Below are 25134 nucleotides of genomic sequence, written 5' to 3' on the forward strand. Positions count from 1 at the left end.
CGGCACGGAAGAGACAAGCGCCGGAGATAAAACAAGGTTATTGCAGCGTGGAAGATTAACCTGGGCACTTTTCCATCTGAGCAAGGAAGGGGAATACATACCCGTGCCACGCGCGGGACTCGAGCACCTGGAGAGTCCTGCAGTCGGAGATTTGTGTCTAAGCTCTGCGCAAGGTTCAGAAGCACAGAATCACAGAATCATCTGGGTTGGAAAAGACCTTGAAGATCATCCAGTCCAACCGTTGACCCAACACTGACTGTTCCCAACTCCACCAGATCCCTCAGCGCTAAGTCAACTTTACTCTTCAACCCCTCCAGGGATGGGGACTCCACCACCTCCCTGGGCAGCCCATTCCAACGCCTGACTACCTGTTCTGGAAAGAAATGCTTCCTAATATCTAGTCTAAACCTTCCCTGGCGCAATTTGAGGCCATTCCCTCTTGTCCTATCACTTGTTACTTGGTTCAAGAGGCTCATCCCCAGCTCTCTGCACCCTCCTTTCAGGTAGCTGTAAAGGGCGATGAGGTCTCCCCTCACCCTCCTCTTCTCTAGACTAAACAACCCCAGTTCCCTCAGCCGCTCCTCATACAACAAGAAGATCTTGTCTTCAGAGATCCTGGAGAAACCTGCTAGATGTGGAAGACTCAGGTTCCTAATATGAAAAGTTTGGGTTCTTCTTTCTTCAGCTGTCCCCTGTTTTTATCCTCGCTTCTCGGCATCACCTAGTTCGGCAGCAGACGTTTTCCTCTGTTTTACAACCTGCTTACCAAAGTAGAAGACGGGGAAGACCATGAAATCCGGTGGCTTCGAGATCTGTCCTGGCGGGGCTTCCACAGGCCGTAGCTCTGAGGACCAGGCGCCCAAGGAGCGCTGAGCCTGCGCAGCGTTTAGGAGAAGCTTTGTTAGGTGCTGACCGTTAACGCTATTTCAGACGTTCTCCAGATTCTGACTCTTCTTTGTGTGCTTGAGTTGCTGTGTCAGAGAGTTTGGGAAGGAAATTGTTATTTTGGTTCGAAAGCCCCTTAATTCTGTAGGTTTATTAAATCTTTTATGGTGCTCACAAAGGGTGATGCGTTAGTGCGGAGTATCTCTGGATTTGAGCATGAGTTTTGGAAAGGAAATCACCTTTAGTGCTGCTTAATTCCTCTCTAATCTTGTCTTGCTGTGAACCTCAAACCCAGTACATTTTGCTCAAGCTCTTATGAACTCTTCATCTGAAACATTTCACTTCTCTTGCTGGCAGTCAAAGGATTTGTTTTGTGTGAGTCTTCTTGCTTCGTTTTAATCCTTCTAATAGAATCAGAGTCCGAATCCTTTGGGCCTGCAGAGCCGCTCCAAGCCTAGCGACAGCGTTTGCAGCCTTTTGGTGAGTCCCACCCAAACTGACGGGCGTTGTGGGCAGCACAGACCAAATATTGGCAGCAAACACCAAAATGAAATCAACCTTTTGAGAATTAGCACAGAGAACGTGCCGGTGATTTGTCTGCAGTCTTGGGATTCCTGAGGATCGGGTCCATTCTGTTGGTCACAGAAGAATTCTCTCCCTCTGAACGCGATCTCAGAGACGGCCGCCGTTTTCTGGAAGGTGACTTGCATTTTTTTGCATTTTTTTGCATTTTTAGCTTGTTTACAAGCAGGTCGGGAAATGCTGCGAGCTGCAGATTTCCTGCTGACTTAACGAGCCGCCTTGTTCAAACTGTGAAGCCCAGGTGATTTATTAGGGGCTCCATAGGTTTGAAAATGATGAACAAATATAATTTCCGAACTGCTGCTGGTGGGAAGGTGAAGCTCCAGCCAGCTCAGCTGGGCGCAACACGCTCCCCTCCCCGACGGCTCCTGTGATCCCGCGGCGTGGGGCTCCAGCACCTTCACCCTTGCCACAACCAAAACTCCCCTTAGTCCTGCCCAACGTAGGCGCGGAGGAGCTGATCTGCTTAAGGCATCCTCTTCCATATTGTCCCACTCGGGACTTGTTCTGAAGCTTGGGCTTTAAATTCTGCTGTTCCCAGCTCAGCCCACCCGCGGCCGCTCGCTGCCTTCCTCAGGAAGGCAATTAAACTTCTGATCAGACCTCGGGCAAGGCCTGAGCTGAACCTTCACCCTGTTCAGATGAGTCAGGAGCTTGGAGACCGACAGGTGGGGTTTTTTTTAAGAGGTTTTGAAATTCCTCAGCGTTTCCCCGCGCCTCTGGTTTATGTTGCCATCTAGCTGTTGACTCGCGATAACCCTTCCTGCGGCCGCTTCGCGGTAAAACGTCAAAGTTACGTTGCGATTAAAAAAAACATATCGCGGCCGTTCAGTGCCGGGGAGCTGGAGTAGGGCCAACAGCAGGTTCAGAACTGTGACTCCTCATGCCCCTGTGGCGGTGACCCCAGCAGCGACCCCCTGGCACTAATTAACCTCGCGTCGAACTCGCTCGGCTGGTAAAACTCTAAACCAAAGCAAGGGCACGAGATCCCTGGCGCGAAGCCGTTGCGGGAGGCTCTTGGCTGGTTTTTAGGATGGAATTTCCTCTTTGCCTCTCGGCAGCGTTTTGGTTGTCTGGACACCCCAAAAAAAAGAGAAAGGACCAATTCAGCCCCGTATTCCAGCAAGCCCTGGAAGATCTGCAGGCCCTGACTCTGCACCCGTAGGGGATGGGATTGTATTTGCCCATCGCTTTTCCTGCTCGCCCTGCTCCTGACGGCCTCACCTCACAGGTTTTTGTTCATGAACAGACTGTAGATGTCTAGAACCAAGATTTCCACCGCCTCTGCCCCATAATGAAGAGATATTGGCGTTTTTCTTAATGTTTCTGGCACACCTGTGTTCTGGAGAACTCTTCATTTCTCTAGTAGCATAAAACTAACAAAATCACGTACTAAATCGCCAGACTTACACCGGACGCGACGAGGCAGCGGGAAAACAACTTCCAGGGTCTGTAAATAAAAGTGTGTCCGTCTTGCTGTGCTGTAATAAGGGAAACGGCTCTGTCTGCTGGGGGCGAGGGGAAGGGTTTGTTACCTTCAACGAGCACTAAAACCTCATTGCTTGGGCCCTCTCTTAGTACTGGTTTTAAAAGCAGCACTCGGCAAGCATCGAATAATCAACTTCACAGTTTATAACTCTTAGGGCACTTTTTTATGGCTTTTTTATATTTTTTTATGTTGCCCTACCAAGACACATGATGTGAAAATAAATAAAGCAGAGGGGCGAGCTCTGTTTTTTTGGAATGGCTCCACGGGGAGCGGGGAGGAAGAACAACTGGAAAGGTGGGAGAGAACTGTTACACGCAGGGAATAGTCCCCAAAATCCGAGTCGCCGTCGGGTCCGGGTGTGCGCTCACCTGGTCACTCGAGGGGAGGGGGAAGGGACAGGCTCGTTTGCACAGAATTGCAGCTAAACAAGGGAATTCCCCTCCTGAGGGCCACTGCTTCATTGGAAAACAACTTCGCAGAAATCTCCAGCGTGATTTAAATTCTGTTAAATAGGTGTGGCATTTTAACTGGGCCAGTCCTCCTGGATTTGGGAGGTTTTGGGTCCGGTTTTGCTACTGAGCAGAACGTTCTGCTCCTGCCTGATCCCTGCCGGGACGCTGAGCTGCGGACCAGAGAGGCGCCGGCGTTTCTCAGGTGCTGGGTTTGATGGATCCTTGAGGGAAATGTCCGTGTGCTGCTTAGTTTGAAATGTCGTCGGTGTAATGTGGGTTTTGTACAGGCAGGATAAATAATTCCCGCTAATGGGAATGAGGCCTGTGGATAGCCTGGCATCTGGAGCTGGTTTATGAGCTCTGGGGTGCGTGGTCTGGGAGATCTGTATTAATTTTATCTCCTTAGCGTTCTGCTTGGGCGCTTGGGGTGTGTTACCTTGGTTTATGCAGTAGATCATCGAATAGTTTGGGGTGGAGGGGACCCTTCAAGGTCACCAACCCTTCCCTCGCAGCGAGCAGGGACGTCTTCAACTCCATCGGGTTGCTCAGAGCCCAGCCTGGCCTTGAGTGTTTCCAGGGATGGGGCATCGGCCACCGCTCTGGGCAACCTGTGCCAGTGTCTCACCATCCTCAGAGTCAAAAATTTCTTCCTCATATCTGAATCTCCCCTTTTTGTAGTTTTGAAACCATTACTCCTTGTCTTATCGCTACAGGCCCTACTCAAAAGCCTGTCCCCATCTTTTTTAGAAGTTGAAGTGTTGAAAGGCCCCTCTGAGGTCTCCCCAGAGCCTTCTCTTCTCCAGCTGAACCCCCCAGCCCTCTCAGCCTGTGCTCACAGGGGTGCTCCAGCCCCCGGAGCATCTTTGTGGCCTCCTCTGGCCCCGCTCTGACAGGCCGATGTCTATCCTGAGCCGAGATCCTGCTCGTGTCCACGCGGAATATAGTCAGGAGAGGTGGAACATCTCCTTGGAGAAGGCCGAGGGGCTGAGCAGAGTCAGGCAGCGGGTGGTGGGGTCGGGTGAGCCGCCGCTGGGTGCGTATGGAGAGGGATGAGGGTCTGAGGATGTCGGGAGTGGTTCAGGCATAGCCGATCCTTCCCTTGCATAAAGACAGACCTTGGCAGTTAAATAAAATATTTATGGGGAAAGGGAGAGAATTTACCAACACCACGAGAGCCCCGGAGGAGCGTGTTTAGTGGCGGAGAGGTGTGGCAACCCGCTCTGGGTTACACGGAGGCAAAAAAAGCGTTTCCCACCCAACGCCAGTCACGCCCGGCCCGTGGGGGCCTTGTGCTGAGCGATGGGTGTGGAGCTGGGCTCCCCTTCGCTTGCCAGACGCTGGGGGGAAAAATCAGAACTTTCTGGTGCTTGTGTGGTCTTTGCGTGCTGGACAATTCCAAATATCTTCCATTTTGAATATTAATTCACATACTGTAGAGGCTTTGGGGAGAATGAGGGCAGCGAGACCCTTATCCAATATTTATGGTGGCACTCGCTCTTGCCCTGAAGCAGCAGCTCATTTTCCTCTTGAATGAGGTAAGTTCTTAGTGTTGGAAATTGTTGTGTGCTGTTGTTTTTTTAATGTTGTGGATTTTTTTGGCGGCGTGGACTATCTGTTCCAATTTAAGTGGAATAAAGCGTTTCTTTTGCTGCACTTACTGATGCGCCCCGTTGATGGCCGCACCTACAGCGAATTTCTAGAAGAATCAGGTGAGGCATGACGTAACCTGGGGGTGTTAAGTAAGAGGCGCTCTCCTCCTCTTTTTCTAGTCACAGGCTTGACCTCAGATAAAGAGAAGAAATATGGTGTATTTTTAAAAAAATTAAGACAATAAAGCTATATTGGGATACAAACATTTGTAACCCACATCCCGCCAGGCTCCCTGAGCGCTGATTAAACATTCACTGGAGATGCTCAGCAGCACACTCCGCATTTCTAAAAATACTCTGTCTCCAAGCGCTGTCACTTAAGGAATTTCTCTGGTGGAAAAAAAAAAAAAAAAAAAAAAAAAAAATTCCTTTCAGCTACACCAGAGCTCTGCAGCAGCAGCCATGGTAGATGGTGGGTGATTAATTAACTGCTGGGATCCCCCCTGTGCTCCCGCTCGGGGTGGAGATCGCGGTGTCGGAGCGAGGGTGTTTCCGTCGGTATTTCTTAGCCCTGTTCTGAAATGGAGCCTTTTTGTTGGTTTATTATTGTTTGGGTCATAAAGACAAACTACCTCGTGGTGGAGAAGCTGCCGTTCCCTCCCGCAGAAGTCAAGATAAGCTACAAAACCAGAGTTAATTGGCCCTCGTAAATCGTCTGCCCTCACCGACAGCTCCCACCGTGGGTGTCGCGCACCCCGGCAGCAAGAAGACGTTGCGTCGTTTTATCATCCAATTCAAAACAAAACAAACCCAATTCAAGAACAAACAAACAAAAACCCCACAACCAAAATCTGCCCCAACGTCCGTCCGCCTTGCCAGAGCACTCCAGTTTTCCTGTAGAGGAAGATCGCAAAAAACCCCCCCAACCCCTCAGCAACAAAACGACTCTTAATTCTGTTCTTCCGCGGTGAAGCTGAACTCCGCGTCGTATCTGAGGGACGCTTTAGTGGTCGGGAATCCGCTGCGATGCGAAAGGATCGTCTCTGTTGTGGCAGAGGGGTCACTCGCATTTGAAAAAGGGCAGAGCAGCCTTCTAAGCAGATTATTGTCTAATTAAATATGTCACATTTATTTCTGAAGCGAACGGCGGTAACTTTTGATGCTCAGTTTGCCACAACCTTTGAGGAGCTTGATTATTTTTTTTTTCCCCTCCCTCCAACGCTTCTGAATCCTTTATCTACAAAGGTCACCACGCTGGTTCCTTTTCTTTCCCCAGCCTGCTGTATCTTTTGTGTTTTGAATAAAAATGTCAGTCTAGATTAACTTTTGCCTTCCTTTTTGTCCTTCCAAGGCGGCGGATCAGCCTTCCAGCCCGCTCTGGCCAGTGACAAACGCCGGGTGAGCTGGACTAAAACTCATGCACACCACCGTGTGGTGGCACATCAGCTTGGAGATCTTGGGGCTGTATGTGAAGAGTCTGTTAATTATCTCCATGAATTTTTCGAACTAGCGTATCGGCTTAGAATATAGACCCAGCAAGCTGCAGCTGGATCAAATTGCTGCTCCACATCTCCTTGCCTTGCTGGAAGAGTTTTATATCTGCAGCACAGAAATGCTGCTTGAACACCCTCCCAGTTATTAAGGCAAATTAAGGATGATGGTAGAGCCTGTTGGGTAGGTCCATGTGTAGCCCGGACTGATTAATAATCCCCCCTGGATGACGAGTGGTGTCCGTAGCTTCAACAATGGGAAACCCTCCGCCGCTGCCGGGCCTGGGGGGATGCAGCGACCCGAAGGGGCTGGGGGGAGGCGAAGCGGGGAGCGGGTGTGTTTGGGTGAACGATCACTGGAAGCGATTCACCGACCCTCTGCGCTTTTGGGCTGGGAAGTGAAACCGTTTGGCCATCGAGGAGAGAGCAGCCGAGTCAGGAATTGTCACAAAGGCTCAGGAACACCTTTCACTTCTAAAAGTGTGACTTTGGCCCTCGGGGTAAGGCGCAGGAAGCGCCAGCTCGACATCTGCCGTGTGTGTGTGTTTGCGATGGGCTTGTTTCTTCTCGCCGTGCCGGTGGAGCTGGCATCCCCTGACAAGTGTGCTCAGCCAGGAGGTTTTTCCCACAAACTCCTGATTTCGCGGCACCTGTGGCTTTCTGATTTTCTGCATTAATCAGGGAAGGCGGTAGAGAGAGATCCTGCTTCGAGCTAATAAAAGAAATTGCGAGCCGAGAGGAAAGGAGCACACAGTAAGTTGTGCACAATTGTTCTCAACAATTGCAGTTTTAAAAAGAAAAAGTCATTAATCCTGATGCCGAGAGGTTTATAAGTCTCTCTGGAAACCGCCGCGTGCTGGGCGAGAACGCGTCTCTTTGTGATACAGTTTCATTACTTTGTGCAGCGCACGACTGAGACTGGCGCTTGTTGGGTTTTTTTTTCTCCCCGCAGCTCTGCTGTGGATTTAAGTCCCAGCAGCAGGGCGGAAGGTAGAGGTGGTGGTGAAATCCTGAATAAAACCTGAACGCTTGTGTGGCAAGAGCAGAGCCCAATCCTCAGGCTCCTCGGTCGCTCTGTCCCTGCAGACGGTGGATTGTCTCTGCGTGGCGGCAGCAGAGCTCGCAGGGCTCCCAAACGAGTTGGGATTTGGGATGCTGCTTTGGTAACGAAATCCTGGCGTGGTTTTCCTCAAACAGAAAAGCTGTTGAGCGGTTCAAACCCAGCGGTCCTCTGGCCGTGCCTCAGCCCTGCCCCGAGGTGAGGTGTGCTGTGACGCTCGCAGGAACGTGCGTCGCGGTTCCCCGATGCCGTTCGCAGCCCGGGACCGTTGTTCCCTCCAGGTGCTGCTGCTGTGGGAACGCCCAGATGTGTCAGAGATAAAGGCAGCTGCGTGTTCTCCGGAGATGAACCAGCAGTTGCGAGGGAGAGTGAGGAAGGATCCCTGCCAGCGTCAGCAGGAGACTCCCCGGTGGCTCACAAAATGGCTTTCGGTGATGCGCCGCAGAGACGGGCTGATAAAGCACAATTTAGTGGATTCCAGAAGAGTGTTTCCATCCCAGCAGACTGATTTTTCTCAAGCTTACCCCTGTCAGTGCCAGCAACAAATGAATTGTTCCGATGCATCTGAATGTTCCCGTTAACTCCTCAGTGCAAACGAGCGGGCCGGCAGCTGACGGGCAAAAATGTCTTTTAAGCAAAGACATTCACTCACCGTCTTGCCAAAACAGTTTAAAGCAGCTTCCCTGTTATTAGGGACTAAATTCCGGGCACCCACCGAGGGGTGACTTGTTTTCTTCTGCACCATGTAACGACGGAAGGAATAAAGGGGGAAAAAAAAAGAAAACCTTGATGTTGTGTTGGTCTCTGCTCCCCAGCCCAGAGTCGGGAAGGAGGAGAGCGGCCGGGTTACAGCCAAGACCCATCGCTCAGCGGCTCCCCCCAAACCCATCACTCACCGGCTCCCCCCAAACCCATCGCTCAGCGGCTCCCCCCAAACCCATCGCTCAGCGGCTCCCCCCAAACCCATCGCTCAGCGGCTCCCCCCAAACCCATCGCTCAGCGACTCTCCCCAGCCACCGCGAAGAAAGGGAGTTTGAGAAGAGTGAAATATTTCTGTAGAAAAAAAGAGAGAGACGTATTTTCTATGCAACCCACTTTCTTCATATTGAACCAAAGGTGATTTTCATCTGAATATTATTCTTTTGTTAACGTACTGTCTACAAATACTATCATTTCTTTGTCAGAGTAATGACATACCTGCCTGCGTACATACCGAGCGTGCAATTTTATGCTTGTTAGATTCTGAATGGTGGGAACGGTGGTGGCATGGGATTTGTAATGAAATTATTGTCTGCCAGCCTCGTTATAAGTGTCATTAGCTGTCATCAACTGTAAAACACTTTGGGCTGGTTAAAGAGTGGCAGCGGTGGATTTGGTAACACCTCGTCTCGAACATCTAGTGGTAGGTGGACGCTTCGCTACTTGGTGTTTTGCTTCATAAAAATCCCCCTTTCCCCTCTTCCAGCAACGTGGGCGAGAGGAGCCGAGGCGTAAGGGTTTGTTTTTAAGAAGGCAGCGCTGCGACACCTGGAGCCCCAACCCGACGTTGATTCAACAGTGACTCAAAGCGCAGAAGGCTCCAGCCTGAGTCACCGGCAGTGGCTCCCGCCGCCCGTCCTTCTGCTCGTGGCAGCGGGACCCCGCGTGGGCTTGGCCCGCGCCCAGCGAGGGGCGGCTCCAGGCCACGACTCGCGGGGGACACTTTTTAAGAGGAATTTTGTTGAGAAGTCTCTGCGAGGCAGCGGAGGGCGCTGGGCCCCTCCCTCCCCCTCAGCCACAAGTAGGAAACGCAAACGCAGCACTCAGAGTTGGGGTTTTTTGGTTTTTTTTTTTTGGTCCCGAAGTTCTGAGGGTTGTGTTTGGTTCAGCTGCCGCGTCGCCGGGCGCAGGCAGAAGCTTCACGTCGAGGGTTTTCCACAGGTGTACAAGTCCACATGCCTTTTTTTTGGTCCCCCCTTCTCTTTTTTCCTTCATCTTTTTTTTTTTATCTCCCCCCGTTGCGCCCCTGTTTCTCAGAACACCCGTTAACAGCTGCCCGGAGCGAGTTGTCCTTTAGCGAGGGAGCACGCGGCAGGCAATGCGACGCCTCTTTGGGTGGATTTTAGTCTATAGAGTGGGTTCTCTCTGCATCCACGTTGCAAAGCCCTTCTGACCCCCCAGGTGCAGGCAGCCCGGCCAAAGCCGGGGCATCCAGCACACAGAACCCCCCCCCCTCAGTGATTTCAGTCACTGCAGGCCTGAGGGCGGACAGAAAGTGCTTCTATTTCCTATTTTTTACGATCCCAGCCCCCTCCCTTTGGAACGTTTTAGGAGGCATCGCGCATCGTTGGAGTGATAAAGAAGCTGAATTAACCTTAGAAATCAGGGCTGTGCTCAAGCGAGCGGGTTAGGGAAGGCTGCGGTTCTCTGGGTATCCAAATATTGATGTTAAACAGCCGAGGGGCAATTAACTGCCCTGAAAATATTAACTGTCCACATCGGAGTGAAGTCCCACACGACGGCCCTTGACTCATCTCCCCATCCTCTACCTGGAGGTAAATGCCGTATTTTATGGCGTTTTATGTTGCGGAGGTTAAAGTATGTCTAGAAACTCTCCACAAAAGGTCTACCCAGGCCCTTTTAATGAGATTATTTCGGTTTAAGCAGCAAATGTTCCCCTTTTCAGTGTCGTAAAGAGCCACTTGTGGTTTTATAGCCTTGTGAAGTATGTTGCCAAATCGGTTCAAGACTATCCTCAAATAAAAACTCCAACAACCTCCTCGAGGAGACGAGAGTCTTAAAGCCGGAGCCGCAATTTTCCTTGGTGGTTGGTGCTCGGTGTTTTCCGCAGAAGGGTACTCTGCTTCCATCACGCTTCTCTTCCTGAATTTCCAGGCACTTAGAGCAGTATTTCTGCTTTGATAAAAGGCCTCAACTCTTCCACCTCCCGGTGGGAATTTCTGACCAGGAGCTGTTTTCTAATAGCGCCAAACTTTTGGGGGGTTTTGCTGGCATTGCCCCACCAGACCCAACGGGACCAAGGGCCTGTCCCATCGGGGATCTAATTTGCCCTTCCTGAGTAAGAAGGTGGGATCTGAACTCCACAGCCTTTTCCTACTATGACCATCATGTCTTTCCCTCAAGGGAAGATTTTTGAGCGGTGCTGTTCTGGTCTTCATGGTGCTCGTGATCTCAAGATATTAAAGAATATCCAAAAGCGCACATTCATCTTAAATTCATTGTCCCATCAGAACCACGTGCTTTAGATATTTCCAAGAGAGTTTTATTGTCAAATAGGAGATGTGAAGAGTCAGACCATCCCAAGCAGTCCTTGTGCAAGTGGGAGTTGGAGGAAAATTCTCTGATTCTCAGGAGTGCCCAGGGAGGTTCTGCTCAGCCGCAGGTGGAGCTGGGTGTGCCCCAAACTCCCCGGGGTGCAGCCAGAGAGGTTTTTTTACACGTAATGAAACACTTCACCGGGTACGATGTCTTAGGTGTTGTCACTCCTAAGAGATCTTCCAGGAAAGAATGAACTGTCCAGTCGCTAACCCCAGCTGTGTGTGAGTGGGGCTGCTGCGAGAGACACGGCGGGTTCATCGGTGAGGTCTCGGTCGGAGCGTTACCTCCAGGCTCCCTGCACCAGAAGCTGCTCTGTCCTTAAATAAAACATCAATATATAATTCACTCTCTGCTTTTCATCACATACATCTTCAGGAGACCTTGGGCCGTTCATCAAAACCCACAGGCGCTATTTCTGTTGCCTGATTTACATCGGTGTCCTGGCTACCTCAGCGACAGATTAAATGGCTCCAGCTCAGGATTTTTTTTGGGGGGGGGGGGAAAGGGCAGCACAGCTCATCGTGAGCTCTGGCGCCTGTAGAGGAAGAGAGAGGGAGGGAGTGCAGATATTCACACGATAAATCTATAAAGCATTTACCCTTTTGGTGGTAATTCCTTCTGTACCTTCCTCAGCAAAGGACTAAAGTTTAGGAAATGGGACAGAAACTAGTTGGGTTTTTTTGGGGAGGACACACCAACACAAGACCACCACCACCAAAAAAAACCCCAACAGCAAAAAAACTCCAACAAGAAACCCAATAAAATTATTTTCAGGTCTGCTAACAGGCTTGATAGATGACGGAATTAGGGGAGGCAAAAACGAACATGGAGACGAAAGTTATCGCTGTGCTTTTCTCTCCGGTTTTCTTACTCCGCACGTCTGTAGCGTGGGTTGGGAAATGTGATTTTTGTGTGTTATAAAACCGCCCCCCCAGCGGCAGGCAACGACTGCGCACAGCTGGGTGTTATTTGTGCCGCCTTCTGGGGATAAAGGAAAAGGCAAACGGGTTCACTTGCCTAGGTGGCAGGTCTGAGAAACAATGCCAGGAAGAAGGGTATTCGATATTTTGTTGGTTTTAGTGTTAAATGGTCGGGTTTCCTGTTATGCTGTGAACTAGATTTAAAAAAAAAAAAAAACCTGCAAAAAAAAAATCCTGGTATTAATATTAATGATGGCGATTTGGGTTCAGAGAAGTGCTGGCTACCAGATTTGCAGCTAATCTGCTCTGTGCCCAAGTGTATCCAGACAGGTACTCCCAGTGGCTTTGGAGAAGGAAAAAAAAAAACAAAACACAGAAGGAAAATGAGCAAGAGGCGCCCTAAACACTTACTGGAAGCGTTTCTTGCTCATTTACAGGTGGGGCAAGCGGGACTAAATTAAGCACATTATTTCTTGTTGGTAAATTAAATTTTTCCAATGTGGTTAATTGTGGATCAGGAAAGGGTAATAATAAAACCTCCCTCCAGAAAAAGCTCTTTTTTTTTTTTTTTTTTCTCCCTTCCACGGATGCGCTCGGCGAGCGCGTGTCTTGTGCCAGGACGGGGCTGTGGGGGCAGGTGACGGTCACAGACGCTGCACTCGGGGCAGGGGCTGTTCCCCTCGGGTGGGCTCTGCCCGGGCAGCCTCTGCAGGAACAGCTTGGCCATCAAATTTGGGGTTGTTTGAGGGAAAAGCGATGGGTGGGTGGAATCCCTGGGGCTGGGATGAGGGTGCAAGAGGTGGGGTATGAATGAGCTGGTTTTAATACCGCGCATCTGTTTGCCCCCCTCTGTCGATCAATATTTCTGTGCTGTAGGGAGCCAGGTCTCGTTCTGCCAGACCCGAGGAGGAGCAGAAGCTGATGCAGCTGCGGGTTTTTTATCCAGGGCCCCGTCTGAGGCCAGAGCCGGGCAATTAAATGGTGTAGATAAGAGAAAAACAGGTTCAGAACCAGCAGAAAGACGTCTTTGAGCGGGCAAAGGCGGAGGTGATGGCGGGGTTGGACGTGGCACACGTCGGGGTGTGAGTGAGGATGGTTGGAGATTGCTCCACGTGTGAGTCTGGAACCCAATTCTGTGGAGAATGAACCAAAAAAAAACTGGAGGGAGCTACGTCCCTTCGACAGCCCCGAAGACACGGACAGAGCGAGGCAGATGGCTGGGTGCAGGGTTGCGCCGACGTGAACGTTGAGAAAAGGGGCCGTTCCCTCGCAAAAGGCGCTTGACAAGGGACCGGTTTTTTTTGGAAGCCGGAATTTCTCCCTCCGAGCTGGTGAAGTCGCGTCTCTACGCATCGTTATTCACACGCTGCGTGTGTTTGGCGGAGTCTAAGAACCCTCGGTGCCGTGGTACCGATTTAAAGCTGTTGAAAAATCTCTTTTTAAACAGCAAAGGCCACCTGAGCTCCCTCCAACGGAACGACGTGAACAGGCCGGTAGCTGGGAACTGCTGGATTTAAACAACCCGTCCGTAAACAGCACTTAGACCCCAAGCGACAGCCAGCGGTGACCCAGCCGTGTTCTGCTGTAGGAAAACAGGAAAAAAACCCTCTTTGTGCACATATCTTGAACATGCCCCGCCCCGTTGTAGGTCCCTTCCAACTGGAACTACTCTATTCTGTAGGATTTTATCACCCGGGGATTAAACAACTACTTCAACCAGTTTTTACCCTGAACTTCAGGCCGCGGCCGTGCAGATGGTAAATGAGTCAATAAGCGACAGTTCGGAGTTTTTTTCCCCCCCCGTGTCCTAGATCTGTGGGTAGACTTCTAAGCATGAGATTTATTTCTTTTCCTGCCTGCTGGTGTGGGTTAAACCAAACCACTGCAACGATCAGGTGTGGTCCTGATGCAGTTCTGAGGTGACGGCGCCAAACCTGATTTTAACCCGAATCCAGAGCGACAGCCCCGATCCACTCACACGCAGCTTTCCTGGACGAGTCACAATTTCCTCGCGACCGTCCCACAGGTTGTCAGAGCAACTGTGCCACCTTCATCGTTGGCTCCAGAAGTCATTAATTTTAGTGCCGTGGTTTCACATTAGTAACGTTTAATTATTTTTTAACAGAATAACGGTTTAAGCGGGGTGGTTTTATACTGGTTTCTTACAGCCCAGATGGCAGTTGATGCATTAGAATGGCATTAATATTTGCTAATGACAAAACAAGGGAATTGCAATATTGCACAGCAGCCTGGGTTGGGATAATTGCGCCTCCGTTAATCATCTGAAGCGAGCAGGAGTGAAAAGACGGAGCTGAGAGAGGCAAGAAGGGTTCGGAGCACAGGGTGGAGCGACAGCAGAAATGGGTTTCTTAAAAAAAGCAAATATTTGAAAGATAAAGCTCGTAGTGGAATATATTAAATATTATACAAGCTGTTGAGAAAACCTGATTGGGGAGTAAGACATTGCCAAGACAATGCTTATTAGAAAAAATAAGTGTAAAGTGAACCAGCTTTGTGCAAACTCTTCTGTGGGATTTATTTCCCTCACTCAGTTCTTAACAGAAAATTTATCATTTTCTACGTGGAACTGACACTCTCAAATATAAAGAGTGACGTTCAGAATTGGAATTTGAAGCCCTAAAAATCAGCCAGGCAGCGGCCGGGGCGTGCGGAGCTGCGGCTGAAACGGGAGGGCGGCGGATTCTCACGGTGTCACAGGGTGGGGGAAGGCGCCTGGCGGGGCTCGGGGCTCTGTCCAGGTCCCTCGGCCCGGAAGGGGGGACCCACAGCCCTTCTGGACAACCGCTTCGTGGAGGTTTTTTTAACTCGTACCCAGCTTGAACCTTAATTGTATTAATTCCTGCTCCTTGTCTTCTGATCTCCCGCCCCGAGCCACGGGGACGAGCCTGGCTCCATCTCCCCAATAAACTCCTTGGAGGTACCAGAAGGTTCCTACCACGGCGTCCACCAAACCCTTCTCTGTCCTCTCAGCCTCTCGTGCTGTCTGGGCTCTCACCACGCAGAGGCTTTGCTTGATTGCTTCGTCTCTTTTTCATTTATTTTTTCCCAAAATATTGGTCAGAATTGCCTACAACTAAAGATTAACCTCCGGTAAGTGAAGCGTTGGTGAAGAGGTTTGGACCCTCACGCTCTCCGGATTGAAGCAATAATCCTGTGGAAGCGATGGGTTGATTTTAATAACTATTTTTCCCCTCTGTGGAGCTTTCAATTTGATCTCACCAAACTCATTTCCAGGCTCTGCAACTGCGATACCATAATTCTGCATCTTATAGATCTGTAAAGGAGCTTTAGCCCATGGAAACCGTTAAAGTAAAACAAACCAACGCGGGGGGGGAAAAAAACCCAAACAAACACAAACAAACGTAGTGTAAGAATCTGGTGACTTACAGCGACTTTGGCAGTCTCCTACAGAGAGCTGACTCAGCAGATCATGCCGTTGTCCCCGACTTCGTGCTAAACCAAGGACCGTGCCTTGCGTTGCACCGCTCGTCCTCGAAGGCGCTACTTGATTATTTTTACGCCGCTACGTGAAGGAATTGTCGCTTTACCCAGCTGCGATAACGCCTCCCGCGTGCTGGAGCTTAGGGGTGAGGTAGAGCTGCAGAAAGACCAGCACCCCTCTTTGGGAGCAGCTGGAGTTCGGAATTGGGTGTGAAACACCTAGTTTTGAGTTTTAGCCTTCGCGGTTCTCTGAGTCACCGCACTCAGCGCTTGGCAATTTCCCAGCCAGCTGGAGGTAAAGTAGAAATTAAAATAACCTCCCCTTGGTGGAGCAGGCAAGCGCTTCGGGTACAGTGGGAAATAACCTGGCAGGCACGAGATTTCAGAGACAATTTCATTGACCAAACCCATGTGCAATTATGGAATTTATTTCTCTGAAGCTGCTACGTGTGCTGCACGGGGAAAAAAATATATATATATCTGCTTCTCTGATTGAACACAGCCTTGCTTTTCAGAAAGACCTTGGAAGGTATTTCTCCTCCTTATTTGCTGCAAAAGTTTCAGCTTTTTTGCAGCAAAACCCCCTTGTCCTTAAAACATGCGTTTCTGCGAAGAGCTCGCGGCTCGGTGCGGGTAGGATTGAGGAGGGGAGGAGAGGAGCTCGAGGGGTAAGACAGAGACACGGTTGGACTTTGTCATGGCCAAAAAGCGAGGGGAGCGTAATCACAAAGTAACAGAGGACACGGTAGGCAGGTTGAAACGCGGTTCTAGCCCCAGCAAACAGTTGGATGTGTGTAGAGAAAGTCACGCAGACGGGACTTTGAACCTAAAAAAAAATCTTGTATCTTCATGTGTTTCTTCCCCTGGCGTCCCTCTCGCCCAGTATCAGCCTCGGGTCTTGCTTTGTCTGAGCGGTGGAAGCCCAACTGCAGGTGGGGAGGAGCCGCGGGGAGGGGGGTGACGCTGCGGCGCGTCCCAGAGCCCCGGCAGGGACGGGCTGTTGCTCACGGTCGGTCTCAGCGCCGCTGGCGGGGGGAGACGGGGCCGAGGTGACCCGGGAGTGCTCAGCCCCGAGAACAGCCGAGGTCACGGTAGCTGGTGGCTTTGGGCTTGTTGGAAGGCGCCTCCAGTTTGCACAGGTGGACAACTTCAGTGTAAACCTATTTCTGATGCCCAATTAAAACACATTTACATGGATTTCTCCTTTTTTTTTTTTTTTTTCTCTTTAGGTCTGTTATTTTTCTTACGATGGAAAGGCTGGTTGTCTATCTACTGGTTATTAGCACAGCCGTGAAGGCCATGATGTGTCCCAAAAGATGCATGTGCCAAAACCTGTCTCCATCCTTCACAATTCTCTGTACGAAGACGGGGCTCCTCTTCGTGCCCCCCAGTATTGACAGGAGAACGGCAGAACTAAGGTTAATGGATAACTTTATCACTACACTTAGGAGAAAAGATTTTGCAAATATGACCAATCTAATTCATTTGACGCTGTCGAGGAATACAATCAGTCAAATCATGCCTTATGCATTTTTTGATCTTAAAGGCCTTCACGCCTTGCACTTGGATAGCAACAGACTGACTTACATCAACGAAGATCATTTCAAGGGTTTGATTAACCTTCGGCATTTAATACTCAGTAACAATCAGTTAAACTATATCTCTCCTGGGTCGTTGGATGACTTTATTGAAACAATCGAAGACCTGGATCTGTCCTACAACAATCTCGTTAACGTTCCTTGGGAAACGATTGCCAAACTTTCTAATGTCAATACGGTCAGTCTGGATCATAATCTCATTGAGTTTGTGCCAGAGGGAATCTTCTCAAACCTCCACAAACTCGCCCGCCTAGACATGACCTCCAACAAGCTGAAAAAGATCCCTCCCGATCCTTTGTTTTCCAGAATACCGGTGTACGCCAAGTCCAAGGGGTCTCCGCTGTCGTCCCTGGTGCTCAGCTTCGGGGGGAACCCTCTGCACTGCAACTGCGAACTCGTGTGGCTGAGGCGTCTCACCCGGGAGGACGACCTGGAGACCTGCGCCTCTCCGCCAGAGCTGATGGGCAAATACTTCTGGTCTATTAAAGAGGAGGAGTTTGTCTGCGAGCCGCCGATGATAACGCACCGAACCCCGAAGCTGGCGGTGACAGAAGGCCAGAGCGTCTCTCTGAAGTGCAAGGCCGTCGGTGACCCCGACCCCTACGTCCGCTGGATCTCGCCCGACGGGAAGCTGGTCTCCAACACCTCCAGGACGGTTTCTTACGAGAACGGAACTCTGGATATTTTGGTTACTTCTCTGAGCGACAAGGGCACGTTCACCTGCATCGCGTCAAACGCCGCGGGAGAGTCGACGGCTCCGGTCGAGCTCCTGGTGAGCCCGTACCCCAACCTGGCCAACAGCACCAACTGCGACAAAGACGCGGAGCCCGGCCCCTCGGATATTCTCATCTCAGCCAAGTCGAGCTTCCCAAACGAGACCAAGGCTCAGCAGGAGAAGGCGGTTGTGGTCGCTGAGCTGACGTCGTCCTCCGCTCTCATCCAGTGGCCTTCCCAGCACCACCTCCCCGGGATGCGCATGTACCAGATCCAGTACAACAGCTCCGCCGACGACATCCTGGTGTACAGGTAACGCCGCCGGCGCGGCCCCGCTCCCGCCGCCGCGCCGCAGGGAGGGGAGGGGAGGAGGAAGGGCAGCGCCGCTCGACGTCGGCCGCGCAGCCAGAGCCGTGGCGCGGGCAGCGGCTGCGAGCGGGGACGAGGAGACAGGAGCTGCCTCCGACTTCGCTCGTTAAACTCCCGTTGTTGAGGAGTTGCACTGTTAAAACTAATAATACATCTGCTGCTGCGCTGCCTCTTGAGGATCTCGAAACTCTTTACAGACATAATTAAGTTTCATAGTCCAGTTTAATGGACCAAGTGGAGCTGATGAGCAATATCTTAGTTGTTAACATTTAAGGAAATTGAGATGGAGATTTTAGTTACCTTTTATGCTGATTAAGTGTAGTTATTTTACTTAAAAATATGGGGAAGAGAGGAAAAAAAAATATTGAGATGCCCAAAGCAACGTTCTGCTTTGTACCGTGTCCTGCCAGACCTGCAGCCCGGGCCAGTCGCTGCGCGCGCCCTTTCCTCCCCGGCGTAGCGACACGGGGACAGAATTCCCTGCTGGGAACTGGGCACTGCACGGGAGGTTTTAGCTTCTGTATTTTAGGTGGATTACGCATTTGTCCGATGGAGTTTATTTGGTAAAAATCGGGAATGACTCTTCGGCGTTGTCAGTAGACAGCGTGCGGCTCAGGGTTACGGCCGCTCCCCTGCGCAGCGGCTGGGCGAGGTTCTGATGATTTGCTTTTCTGTTTATAAGCTTTAGTTTGTGCTTGGCTGGAGGGGGGTAGAAGGACACTTCAAGCGGGACCCAGCATTTGATCCGGATTTAACGTTTCACAGTTGTGCGCTTCCCAAGGACGTAACTTCTCTTAACCCCGAATGACAATGGTTTTCCTAATGTTACGCCACTGGTTGCACTGGAGGAGCCAGCGGAGGGTGAATGATGTGGAAGAGCTTCAGGAATAAACCGGAGAGTTTGGGTTCAAACACACCGCTTTAGGAAGCAGCCCCCGAGGAAAGGAGTGTAGGACAGCCGTGCGCTGGGATTTCTTATCTCCAGCCTTTAAAGGGTGGCTGCGGAGAGGATGGAGACGCCGTTCCTGCAGGGAGTCACGTGGAAAAGACAAGGGGTGGTGGGTGCAAGTTACTCCTGGGGAGATTCCGACTGGACACGAGAGGAAAATTCTTCCCAAGGAGAACGATCAGCCACTGGAATAATCTCGCCAGGGAGGTAGGGGGTTCCCCAACGTTGGACACTTTTAAGGTTCAGCTGGACAGCTGGGCTTGTCTAGACCGGGCTTTTGCCAAGAAAGGCTGGACCAGCTGGTCCCTGAGGTCCCTTCCAACCTGGGGTTCTGAGATTCTGTGAAATACCCACCACTGCAAGCAAATTCTGGTAAAAAAAAAAAACAAAAAAAACCGAAACTGTGTATGAAAATTGTGTTAAGTCCCTGAAAAAGAAATGTCACTTGGGATTTTCAGAAGTCTCATGTGAAAGTGCCCATCCCCAGAGTCTCTCGGAGGAAGGATGCCATCCATCCTCCCGTTGCCATGGCTACGAGCTCGAAAGGAAGCAGGAGGACACGGTGGGGGTAAGCAAGGGTCTCCTGGAGGGGGTGGGAGGATGCCGTGTTGGGAGCTGCCAGGGCTGGTGAGGAGCTGGCTGGAAGATGAAGCCTCATTTAATTGTCAGCTGTGAGAACATTTGTGACATCGCTGTTTGGAAGAACTGCAAAGTCGCGAAATTAAGGGAAATGTGAGGCAGAGATGTCTCAATAGCTGTGACTGGGGTTTCTGAAGGGATTTATTGAGTTCTCCCACTAGAAAGTAAAGCGAAGGAAGCGAAGTGAGAAGCAGCCAGAGCTGGTAGGTGCATCCCAGTAGTACCAGTGGGATTTGTTTAATGGGATTTTTCCTCCTCGGCCGTAACAGCTGGTCAGCCGCCATGGCAGCCTCCACACACCCGCAGCAATTCCTTCTCGCTGAGTTTTAAACTTCCCAAAGTATCGAAAAATGAGCGACTGGCGTGGTAGCTTGTTCATAAATCCGTAGAGTTAAACACCACCACGGCTGAACGGCCTCGTTCCTACAGAAGAAATGGGGAAGAACACAGCGTTTCCGCGCCCCTTTCTCGGCACGGATCCTGTTAACTGAGGGCTCGGGTTGGAAATAAAACCAGAAAACGCTCGATGCTTCAAATCACAGAGCAGCTCTTTCAAATAACGCGACGTAATAGACTGTGGTGTAACGGGCATCTCCGAGGTGAAAATCCGCGTGTTCTCGCTCCGTTCCCGCAGCGAACAATCATCGAATACAGACCCTGAAAGGAAGTTTTGTGCTCAAGCGAGAGGGATGGTAACTGGGCAGCGACTCTGCCGCCTCGAATCGTGCCGTAAACGCCGGCGGGTTGGAAGTCGAGCACGTTGACGTGCACCGGAGAGCCCCGATGCGTTCGCTGGCGCTTTGCGTGGCTGAGGCCCCTCTCGGAGCTCGTGGTTCTGCTGAGGGGCATAAACATCGGTGTCAGGATCTGCCTCTGGACGGAGGAAGGTGCCAACGGACGGGCGGCAGCATCAGTCCCACCAAAGGAGTTTTACAGAAGGCAAAAAGCTCCCCCCTGCCTGGAGCACGCTGCCTAGTTGGTGGTTTTGCTGCCTGGGAAAAGTACGAAGCGGTGCGGGATGCAGCAGAAACCTGTCGAGTGGTACCACGGGAGGAGCAGTTGCTATGGCGACTTCGCTTTATCTCGAGAATTTAAGTCGCTCCTTTGGCTCCTTTATTTTTCTTCACCTCTCCGTTTCCTCCTCCGTCTGGGGAGGTCATTGTGAGTAAGTGCACGCTCACCTGTGCCCGTGAGTAAAGGCAGAGCGATGATATTCCTCCTAATTTTCCCTTTGGGCTGCGATCAGATTCTCCGCCGTAACCCTGGATGCTCCGAATCCCCCGAGGGGAACGGCAGGTGCTCCCTGCTGGGCAGCCAATTAAAACAAAAAAAACCAAACGTGATTCTGTATTTGCGAGCTGGGCTGGATGAACTTCGGTTTGCGCCCCAGCGGATCGAAGCAGCCGATCCCTGGTGCTTCCCAACAGCCTGATTGATGTCCTCGGCAATTAGGGGCTGGATCCCATCACATCAAAGGCAACAGTCTCCTAAGCACCGAGTTTAATCTTTCATAGCTGGTGATCATCTAACTTTAATTAGCTGCAACTGCGTGTTATAAATTAGAAGATGAGTGTTTAATAGTGATGCTTCTCTGTAGATAATTGAGAGAGTATATATTGTGTAAAACTGCTGATAACGTGTCCTTGCTTTCCCTGTTGGGAGGAAAACTCAGAAACGGAGCAGCAGTGGGGTTGTTCAAAGGGCAGAGCTGTCACTGGCGTCGGGGGGGGGCGTGTGCCAGGTCGATGTGGCATCTGCTGCGTGAAAAGCGCTCGGGATCAGCCATGCCGCATCTGCTCCAAAATCCTTAAATTAGTTCCCCGCAGCGCGATGGAGAAGCCCCAGCCCCGTGCTGGCTTTCCAAGGGGGCCTGGAGGAGGTTGTGTCTCTCCTCGGCGGGCGCCGCAGGACTCCGCGTCTCCCTTCGGGGTGTCCCTGGCACCCCGGACCCCGCGGGGAGGGGCTGAGGTCCGCAGGCGTCTCCCGAGGGCGCCGCGGGCAGCGCAGGGGCGGCGGCTGTCGGCATCTTGGACAAACGACCCCGTTTGCGTCTCCGCACCTCCTCATTCCTCATAAAAAAGAGGATTTATCCCAACGGAAGCCCAGAAAAACGGTGACATCTGCAAGCACAGTGGATCACATGATTTGTCACTCCTTGGCTTTAATTTGGGTGGATTTTTTTTTTCCCCCATCTTGCAGCGTAGCAGTTGTCACGGCAGTTGCCAGGCTTCCGCAGGGAGTTTCTCCTTGGAAACCTCTTCCTCAGGTTTCTGGGGAAAAGCCTCCCGTTCCCGCAGTCGGCCGGGATCGCCCTCGCGGCCACCGAGGTCGCTCCGTTCCCACGCTCTTTGCTGACGAGGCACCTGTTCCTCCAGTAGCCTCACAGGGCGGGGAGGGGCTGAGGCTTCAGTTTAACAAATTTTATGTAGTTTCCTCTCAAACCCTGTTTATAAACCCCCTCGGTAGCCCTACGGGCCAGCACGTGGCCAGATCCCGCGGAGGTTGTGAAGCCGCTGGGTAGAAGTTAAGGCTGGGGCGATGGTTACGAGTCGTGGTTTGGGAAATTCAGATCTCAGCGAAATTCTGAATTTCAGAAATTCAGCGAAAATATCTCCTCGGAGGGCAGCTGAACGCTGGGACGGGCCTGGAGGGTTTTCAAGTGTTGGCGAGGCAGGAGGGGTGTTGACCTGATCTGCTTGTGGTAGCGCTGTGGGAAGCTGGGCTGGAGCTCTTCGGGGGTCTCCTCGGTGTTTCTGCGGATTTGTGGGTTTTTTCATAGTCACAGAAATTCAGTTCTAGACGGAGCGGGAGCGGCCCCACGTTTGGGGAACCTTCTGGAGGTTTATAGATAGAGGAGGTTTATTATACCACTCCCCTGGTGGCGGGACACGGAGCCTCACGGAGCCGTTGGAAGGTGGAAATAAGGTCAATCTGTGGGCCAAAGGTTTGAATTGGCGTTTTTTTCTCTTGATCTTCAAAATGTGCTTCCTGTGGACGCAGAATGACCAAAAATACATTTTAAAGTGTTTCGTTTTATCCTTTTCTGCCGTTTAAGTCCCTGACTACGCTGCTTGGGTTCCTTCACGGTTTTGGGAAGGCTGCCCCTGTTCCAGCCCGCGTAGGGCGCGTCGTGCCCTTTTAGGCCCAAACTGGAGATTTAAGAGAAAGCAGATCGAAGCACTAGATCGAGGTATCTTTACCCGAAATCGCAGAAATCGGTGCCTCCGTCCCCGCCCGAGGTCCCGCTCGGTCCGCCCGCGCCCTCGCAGCGGCGCTGAGAGTCGAGAGCTCTCCCCGTCGGCTCGGATGTTCACTGTGCTCATTTTCTCTTCCAGGATGATCCCAGCTGCTAGTAAATCCTTCTTCTTGACTGATCTGGTTGCAGGACGTGAGTACGACCTCTGTGTCCTCGCTGTCTATGACGACGGACCGACCTCTCTGACCGCAACCAGAGTGCTGGGGTGCGTGCAGTTCACAACCCAGGAGGAGTACAAACAGTGCCGGTCCCTCCACGCCCAGTTCCTCGGAGGCACCATGATCATCATCATTGGGGGTATCATTGTGGCTTCCGTTCTTGTTTTCATCTTCATCCTCCTCATGAAGTACAAAGTCTACAACAACCACCACAAAAACAAAACTACTAAAGTGAACAACGTCTGCTCCCAAACCAACGGGAGCCAGAGCGGCTCGATGGCTCGATCCACTTCGAAACTTGCAGAGAGGAGGGAGAGTTTGCACCAGGAGTGCTCGGGCTCTTCCAGCAAAGGAAAAACTGTCGTAGATTTGGATTGTGAGAAAGTGACTCCAACCAACACAACCTTTTTAACCACGGAGACGTTATCGTAACGGCCACGCGGCGGGACAGGACGCACTGAGGTGGTTTTGCTTGAAACATTTTAATGCGAGTGGTTGTATTTTAAGCTTCACTACTATTGTCTATTTTTAAGATCAGATGGTTTAAAAAATATTTTTTTAATCTGTATACAGTTCCTGCATTCTTAACTATTTTGTTTCAATATATTAAATATAAGTGTGTGATTTACAAGATTTTTTTACTGGTTCTTTTATAGCATACACCTCTGGGCAGCAGCACAGCTAAATTCTACTAGGTTTGTCTTTGGTGAAATGCACTATTTTTTTTTTTTCCTTTGGTCACCAACCAGCAGCAAAACTGTACTCTCAGGATCCTCAGCCTTCCCGCTCACGGCAGCGCTTGAACTCCTCATCTCGTCAAGGCACGATGTGGTACAGAAAGTTGTTAGCGTCTCAGTTATTTTTTTTGCCGTAGGTGTGTTGTCCACACGCTGCTCACAAAAGAAGGAACATGAGCAGAGTTCCCTACAGGGGGGGAAAAAAAAAAAAAATAAAAAAAATAAAAAAAGGAGAAAGAAAATTGAAAGTACTTGAAGTACTTCAGCGTATTATCTCAATTTTTCAGTGGCACAGAAGCCCGAACGCGCAGGGTTTGCTTTGTGACAGCCGCCACCTGCTGAGCCGCCTCTCGCTCGCGGCCGTCGGATTTTCCTTTGTCGGGGCGGGAAGACAAGACCCGCGCTTTGTTCTCTCCAAATTGTAAAACTTCCCAACCCGCTTGAAATCCGACGCGTCTCACCGCGCGCGTTTTTGCTGCGCTGAAAACCACGCCACAGTCGTCCCCCCCCGCCCCCCGAAAGCAAACTGGGGAAGGTCTTTTTTTTTTTCTTCTTTTGCCGGTAAATCCGTGGCTGGAGGAGCCGCGGGGAAGGTGCCGCGTCCCGCGGTGACTCTGCGCCACGGCGGCGGCGGCCCCGTCCCCGCACTGATGCCTGATGTGGGACGTCCGTGGCTGACGGGGGAATGACGTGAAGGTCTCCGGTTCGAGCAATTCGAACGCGTCGTGTCGCCCCCCGGGATGGTCCTTTTGTGGCCCAAAGTTCAGGCTCTGAAACAGCTTTTCCAAAGGAGCCGGTGACCTCGACTAACGGCTCCCTCCGCCACCCTCGCTGGTCGGTGGTTTTTTGCGTCGTTTTGATACTTGGCTTTGAAAGCGAAATGAGAGAAAACACAAATACCCTTTTTTTTTTTTTTTTTTAATTTATTAAACCTCCAGAAACGGAACGTGAAAGCGACGGGTGGGAGAGGCTGGCGAGCCGAGCGACCGGCTTGTGTCTTCTACGGCGATTGTGCCACGACTTAAAGTATTTTTCCTAAGATTGTCCCTTCGAGAGGCTCTTCCTCCTGCTCGGATGTGACAGAACGGACCCAGAGAAGTCACCCGGCTGTTGAACTGCGCCGCGACGACGTTTGATATTTTAACACAGCTCGGTCGCACCAACCGCCGGAGCGCGGGGCGGTTCTTGCTGTCTGTGACGCGCGACCCCGCTGGGGCCTTGGGTCTGTTTTGGTCCTCAAACAGAAACGGAGGGAAAAGTCATTTGAAGGGATTCTGTGGTGGGGGAGATTTGTGACAGCGGGGTGACGCCACGCAGCCGCGCTCGGGTTGTTTTTCTTTTAAGAAAACTCCCCAAACCCGACGTGCAGCAGCGACGGGCTCTCCCGGCTCCTCCGCGCTGGGGTCCAAACCACCCGAACCCACCTGGAAACGCCCCCGGGACCCCCCCCCCGCTGCCAAACTGCTT

General features: G+C 51.3%; 1 protein-coding gene across 4 annotated transcripts in view; it reads left to right on the forward strand.

The window, feature by feature from the left end:
* LOC141917022 (leucine-rich repeat and fibronectin type III domain-containing protein 1-like protein) overlaps positions 1-23561 on the forward strand; it is a 40581-nt gene extending 17020 nt beyond the window's left edge. For 2 of the 4 annotated variants that reach the window (XM_074810060.1, XM_074810061.1), the window contains exons 2-3: positions 16477-17871; positions 22852-23561. In XM_074810060.1, the coding sequence (XP_074666161.1) occupies positions 16496-17871; positions 22852-23362 (1887 nt within the window). In that variant the 5' untranslated portion in view covers positions 16477-16495 and the 3' untranslated portion in view covers positions 23363-23561. Of the gene's footprint in view, positions 1-1551; positions 1585-16476; positions 17872-22851 lie in introns of those variants that run through there. The other 2 variants (XM_074810063.1, XM_074810064.1) reach the window with 2 other exon arrangements.
* The last annotated feature ends 1573 nt before the right edge of the window (positions 23562-25134 follow it).

Source organism: Strix aluco, chromosome 33, assembly GCF_031877795.1.
Source record: "Strix aluco isolate bStrAlu1 chromosome 33, bStrAlu1.hap1, whole genome shotgun sequence".
Taxonomy (NCBI): domain Eukaryota; kingdom Metazoa; phylum Chordata; class Aves; order Strigiformes; family Strigidae; genus Strix; species Strix aluco.